Source organism: Ips typographus, linkage group LG12 (assembly GCF_016097725.1).
Source record: "Ips typographus isolate SLU linkage group LG12, UJ_Ityp_2.0, whole genome shotgun sequence".
Taxonomy (NCBI): Eukaryota; Metazoa; Arthropoda; class Insecta; order Coleoptera; family Curculionidae; genus Ips; species Ips typographus.
The window spans coordinates 1,352,715-1,359,590 of NC_138433.1; the positions used below are offsets into that span (position 1 = coordinate 1,352,715).

At 38.8% G+C, this 6,876-nt stretch overlaps 1 protein-coding gene and 1 long non-coding RNA gene across 4 annotated transcripts in view; one reads left to right on the forward strand and one right to left on the reverse strand.

Moving 5' to 3' along the window:
- Positions 1-1,146, forward strand: part of LOC145736656 (uncharacterized) — a 26,249-nt gene extending 25,103 nt beyond the window's left edge. The window contains exon 3 of the long non-coding RNA XR_014180070.1: positions 316-1,146. This is a non-coding gene — a long non-coding RNA (uncharacterized LOC145736656). The remainder of the gene's footprint in view (positions 1-315) is intronic.
- The window catches only part of LOC145736645 (paired box protein Pax-6-like), a 22,134-nt gene extending 15,610 nt beyond the window's left edge, over positions 1-6,524 (reverse strand). For all 3 annotated transcript variants that reach the window (XM_081991068.1, XM_081991067.1, XM_081991069.1), the window contains exons 1-3: positions 6,383-6,524; positions 5,461-5,695; positions 2,981-3,235 (exon numbers count right to left, since the gene is read on the reverse strand). In XM_081991068.1, coding sequence (XP_081847194.1) covers positions 2,981-3,235; positions 5,461-5,635 — 430 coding nt within the window. In that variant the 5' untranslated portion in view covers positions 5,636-5,695; positions 6,383-6,524. The remainder of the gene's footprint in view (positions 1-2,980; positions 3,236-5,460; positions 5,696-6,382) is intronic.
- Positions 6,525-6,876: the final 352 nt, after the last annotated feature.

Below are 6,876 nucleotides of genomic sequence, written 5' to 3' on the forward strand. Positions count from 1 at the left end.
TATGGGTCCCCCCCCTTTCATTGACGGTTTGGTTTGGCATCTGCCACTTCGTGCATTATTCAGTTTTTCGTCGATATTTCAGAAACTGCAAGGTGTCTCAAAACGTAAATCTGCAACAATGTTAATGGACGATTTCCTCACGTTTTTGCGTAATCGGTTTCATTGTTTGAGCCATTGTTAACAACGCTTTGTTCGTCGGGGGAAAGAACCCCTTTTCCCCCCTTTACGTTTCGTACAACTTGGAAATTGTAGACAAAACGCGCGCTTAAATAAATAACGTTTTAAACGTGATACGATAATTTCAGTTATTTGCAGGCAAGCACGGCGGCCATTTTGTTACGGACGTCGATTGCATGACGCGCGGACCTTGAAATCGAAGGCCTCCATAATCGAACCCTCCAACCGTTTTGTTTAACCATTGCACGGATACGTGGTGCACGTCCGAGGGCTAGTTTCACACTTTACCTTATTGATCCAACAAATTGTGGTGTATTTGTATCGCGAACGAGGCCAAGAAATCGAACACTACAATTTTCACCAGAGAGTATGTAAGAGTTTAAAGAGAGGATACAACTATCAAAAACACATTCTGTCCGTTCAGGAGAAGTACTACAAAGTAAACTGTTTATAGACTGCTAAGAGCTGAGTGTTGACACTTATAAGCTTTTCTCAATTTTAATTAGGCTAGAAAAGCGAAAAAAAGTCATAACGGTGACCAAAATGAAGAGCCAACTGATTATGGTTCGAATTATACGGTTAACCACAACCAGTTGTTGATTTGGTACAGTTTTTCCACGACTAATCCGATGCGTAGTTAAGTAATGGACAAAAACAAAAGACTATTTTAATACGATTCAATTTAAAACGTTCCCAAAGATTATTTGTGGTCTTTTGGGCAGTCTAGAGTTGGTTCCGGATATAAATATTTGTGACTATACCTTGTTACGGGCTGATCGATGAGGAAAAAATCAATCCAGAACTCCGCAAGATTTATATTTCGGTCGATCCAAACTAACTGGTTCTTTTATGGTTAGCGTGACAAATTTTATACGAAAAAAACGTTGCCTGTCCGTTTGTCCCTACCAAGAAACTTAATCTTCAGTGGTTCTCTCTGGTATTATTTACCAATTACGTTCTGCTAGTCTCGTTAACTCTGCACGGTTACTTTAGGAGATAATTTGATGGGATTTCGGATGGTTTTTTTGCTTTTTTCCCCTCGAAACATTGCCCAACGACCCATAGATCAATGCCATTTCTATTCTCTCAGTTTACTAACAAATTACTTATTAGTGTGTAAATGACAGAATTGGTAAGAAAAGCAGAAAGCTGAAAGCTTCTTTTTTACCAATCAACTACCCACGGTGCTGGGACACAATAAACCAAAAAAAAAATGAATTAAAAGAGCTTGTTTACTGAAATACGTCATATCCCGTCCAGTTATGCAAAGCCACTTCATTGATCACTACCTAGAAGCAGTAGAAAGTGAACCCAACCTCACTTTCAGGCTAAATGTCATTTTGCTAAGAGTTTGTATTTTTTTCAGTGAAAACCCCTAGAAATTAAGGAAAAAAGTGTTATTTTACGGTTTGGTGTGGGCACAAGACCAGTTTCACCCCTCCTGAAGTGCCGGGTGTTCAGGAAAAGGCCAGAAAAACTTTGCTGAGTAGTTTCATGTAAGTAGTTCATTCATACCTGTTGTTCATGATAGATTGGTTCTGTTTGCCAAGTTTGCTTTTAAATTGAGTTCCTGCCACTAGTTGTTACGTTAAAACAGTTCTTCAACATGCTATTATTAGTTAGCTTAACTCTTTCAGTGAGATAATAAAGGTATGAAAACTCCAGTGTAGTGGAAGCAAAGATTTAGTTAATTTGACTGTGACAAATTGTGTCAAAGCACCATTTAACTTAAACCTGCTCGTGAAAGTTATAAATCCGGCTTGTGAATTGATATTCTGCATGTCCTATCCAGGGAAGTTTATTTCACTGAACCAGATAACTAAACTGCATGTGATTTTAATCTTACTTTATGACCAAGTATCAGTGTGCTGAAGAGTTTTTGAAAGGGAACACAATAAAACATTAAACCAAAAAAAATTAACTAAAAAATCCGTCATGTCCCGTCCAGTGATGTTATGTCAGTTCATTAAATCGAATCATTACCGACTAGAAGCAGTAGAAAGTCAACCTAACCTCACTTTCAGGCTAAATGTCAGTTTACTAAGAATTTGTATTTTTTTCAGTGAAAACCTCTAGTAATGAATGACAAAAGTGTTATATTACGGTTTAGTGTGGGCACAAGACGAGTTTCCACCCACCTGAAGCGCCGGGTGTTAAGGAAAAGGCCAGGAAAGCTGAGTAGATGCATGTAAGTAATTCGTTCATACCGGTTTTTCGTGGTAGTTATTGGGTCTGTTTGCCTTTATGTTAAGTCTCTGGGCTAGTTTTTTTGATCACTGACAGTAACAGACACTCTGTATATTATTACGTCCATCACCTCATCTTGTTATGAGCTATACTTTACAGTACTTTGCTTTTTGTGCAGCAATTTTTGAATGTTTTTTCCTCAATGCCAATTTTAGTCTTGTCACTATTAAACATTTGGTCAGTCTAGAAAAACTCAAGCCTGAAAAAACCCAAAAACGTTTCGCGGTACTATTCTGCCTTGAAACGCAATAAAAATCAGTCAAAGAGTGATTTGTTTCTGATTTTGGTATAAAGCAAAAGGCCGTCGTCGGTCTTTCCGTTTGTGTGTTCTGCGCCTTTTACAGAAAATTTCTTGTTTCGGCCCTTGCATATTGACGGGCATCAATCAGTTTTTTTCTCCACTTGGTCGGTACCGTACCGTTCGGCACCTGAGTACCTGGGGGACTCGTAAACGATAATGCCCATTCCGGGCGAAATGCAAAGCTTTAAGTCACCGTTTGCCGATTACCCTTTATCCCTCTGGGTATTCAAACGCATGCAGGAATAGTAAACTCACCTAACAATTTCGTTACAGCTCCTTGCTGGGTGAGCATATGCTGAGCCAGATCGTAGTGACGCAGTCCAAACCTGGACAGTTCCAAAAAACGCTGCTGGGACACCAAGGAAGCCAAGGGATGACCTGGTGGAACGGTACCGGAACTACCGTACAGTTCTCTTAGGGCAGCCGAGCCTAAGGTGGTTTGGATTGATGGTGATACTGTGGACGTTGATCCAGGGTTTGGAGGTGGTGGGATCGATGCCGAAGATGCCACTGCAAATTGAATAACATAAGAACTAGTAAATCAAGCTGTTTTTCAGGTAAATCCACTTAAAAATCGCTATTTCTCTAGTTAAATCATCCAAAAACACCAATAATGACAGTTAAGTTCTTCTAAACTGTTTGCAAAGCAAATCAAGTCAAAACGCCTGAATAAAGTGATGGTAAGGCATTATTGACTCTTGGAAACACTAACAGTCAATTAGATCACAAACTGTTTTAACAACAAGCAAAAATGGACTATAATGACATCTACAGTAAGTTTAATAGTATCCAGTAGGGGCTGTTAACTAAATGATTTAAGACAGCTGACAGAGCTTTCTCAGCAAACTGTCAAGTGACGGCACATTTTAATGGGTCGAAAGTGGATCTCACGATCGTATGGTAATGCAAAAAACAAACCTGTCACAACCATAAACAACAAATAGCGCAAATAAATCATAGATTTTAAATATTTAGATCGTGCAAACCGGGCAATTTGTCAAAAAATTTTTTCAGGAGCGTTTCGTACGTCACTTTTTGCCTTTTAACCGCCATCAATTACGAAGATTTACCTCGGTCAGTCCGAACCGCACCAGTGGCGCACCTGGGTACTATTGCCCATAAAAACTTTTTTTTAAAGCCCCGCCACTGTTTAAATATCTGTGTACCAAAAGCTGTTTAATATCCTAGTCATTTCCTTCTTTAAGACTCTTTCAAGAGTATAGTAAAACCCAAACGAAAAAGCGAATTAATTAGCGTTGTTAATTGATTTATTTGCGTGGCAATGTCGAGCAGTACCGGTACCTATTGGGAAGCGGCTCGCGTACCACCGTCGGTATTTTATGATCGTTTAATTGCCTTCGACGCGAGTTATTACGAAGAAATCCGCGTTGGATTTGCCATGCCGCAAAACGAAACGAAAAAAATTGAATGTACGGGCCTGATTTGCAGTCCGGCTCGTTTCTTTGTCCTTTGAAAGGTTTCAGTTGCTCGAATACGTCACACACCTACATTAAACACTTACACAACAATCTGAGATTTAAGCTAATCCAGGAATTGACAATTCTGTGTCAAAAATGTCTTATGATTAGTAAGTTTAGTGTTTTTCTATCCTTTCCTGTCTGCACTAGTCTTGACAAATGGTGAACAAACTGTCACCATTTAAGTGAATTGTAAATTAACATTTTTACAGTAAAATTAATTGAAAAAGCTTGTTAACTGAAATACTTTATGTCCCGTCAGAGGAACAGCAGAAAGTCTAACCTAACCTAACCTTTAGGCTAAATATTATTTTGTTTGAGAATTTGTTTTCTTTTTCAGTGAAAAAAACCCCGTAGAAATTCATGAAAAAAGTGTTATTTTGCGGTTTGGTACGGGTACAACACGAGGGTTCACCCACCTGAAGGAAACAGTCAGGAAAACGTTGAGTACTTGCATGTAAGTAGTTCATTCATACCAGTTTGTTATTGTAGTTATTGGTTCTTTTAAATTGAGTTGAGATCTAAAACGTAATTTGGTTTGGTCAGTGTTTACAATATCTGTCTCATTCTAACTCAGTCCGATAAAACAAGATGGGCTATGTTGCTACAGCTTAAAACTCTCGTGTAGTGAGTACCTAATCACAGCACTGTTCCTACTTTGTGACTGGCCAAGGAAAGGCAATCTTTTTTCACAAACTACTATAGTCTGTTGCAAAACAAATCTTCCCCTCTTTTAGTGCTAAGATTTTATCTTTTTGGGTCTTGTAACATTGTAAATTAAAAGTAGATAAAAACACTCTTGAGGGGTAAATATTAATTAAAATTAAGCGGTTTACGTCACGCACAAAACCAGATGTTTCCATTTGGAACTCGAGGAATTTATGTTTCACCTGAAAACAGCCCGATTGCAAGACAGTTGCTGTGATATTTAGTATATAGCGCAGAAATTAAAGAAAAGGTTAATTATTAATAAATTGAAACTAACAATCCTATATAATAGCGTAATACCATAATCTTGATTGATTTTTTCGATAAACACCGGACACCAAATATGGCCGATAAACCGGTCCCCTGTTTAGCTTCCTTAATTCGTTTTAGATGTAGTTTAGATGTCGATAAAATAATTAACAATAGGTCAAAATAGGCGGCGTGGGCTCTTTAGAGGTGTGAAATTAATTTGTTGTAAACGACTTTTTAATTAAACGCTTATTAAAACAATTACGAAAAAAGTCAGAGGCGTGCACACGAATTTTTTACCTGTGGGACTAAGGGCCACACCACTGGGCGCCGTATTGGGAATGGGCAGTCCCACCGGGTCCATTTTCCAGTTGACTAGGCCGGACCGGGCCGGCACTGGACAACAGCCGGACAACGTGGCAACACTGGAGAAATCGTTCCCGGTTGCCAGGGGCGCGCCGTTCGAAATTAACATGGTCCCGGCGATTCAGGACAATGGTCGGGTGCCCTTTTCCATTTAAATGGATCCGCAATTCTGAAATTAACAATAATTGTCACAACAGGACTTAATTTCATGTAAATATAATTTTCATAACTCCAGAAAGTTTACTGTTAATCCAGTTTAGGAATTTTCTTTAATACCGCACTGAATTGTAGGGTACATTTAATTTTAGGTAAATTAGGTCCCTAAGATGAAAATTCTGACCAGACACATCCGACAACAATGATTTAAAAGTTGTTTGGGTCAGTTTCTACAATTTATTATTAATTTTAAAAATGTTTTGTCCACTGTACTAAATTTAGTGAATTTTACAGTTTCCTAATGTTACAGGATGGCCCAAAAGTAAGTTAGGACAGTATATTTGCCACATAGAGGCACTTTTTTAAAAAAACTGTTTTTTGGACTACTTTATCTGTCACCTCTAGCTCTAGATATACTGATGATACTTTTAACCGTAAATATCTGGATGTGAGAAAAGGAAATCGGGCGTGGATGGTTGTAATTTATTTTTGGGTCACCCTCTATCAGCAGTCAAAAATAAATAACTATTTTTGTGAACATGTAGCAAATACTAATTTAGGGTAAATTGATTGAATAATATTATGAGCGTTAGAACCATTTTTTCTCTGGCAAACAATTTAAAGGACAATTGTTGTGTAGAAATGTTCGGACAATAACTAACTTTTGCTGTTAAAATGTTGTGTTTTTAATACTAAGTACCTGATTAAATTCTTGGTTTTTGCGGTACACTCCGAATAGTCAGTAATACCAACAATATCACAAAACAACTGAGCACTGAACTTGGTTTCGCGATTATCAAACCGGAAAATGGCGACGTATGGTGGAAACTACCCCCGAGAGTCACCTACCCGGAACGGACTTTTTTGAAATTGTCTTGTCAAAAGGTGACCGCGACCCGAAATGCTCACCGGTAGCGAACTTAACACCAAATGATCGCTCTCGCTTCCACAGGTGAAAAAGGAGGTAAAGCTTGACTCCCTTAACCGCCACCGGTTGGCTGCGCCGCTTAAACGATAGGCAGTCTTTGGGGCCAAACCCACTTGATCGAGCGAGAGAGAGCGAGACAATGAATCAACCTCAAACGTCGAGCGCGAGCGAGATGCCCTAAACTGACGATCATCGATAACTAGAAAAGTCGGGAGGATTTATCGACATATTACCGGCTTCTTGTTCCTATTTAAGAGATATCCGTT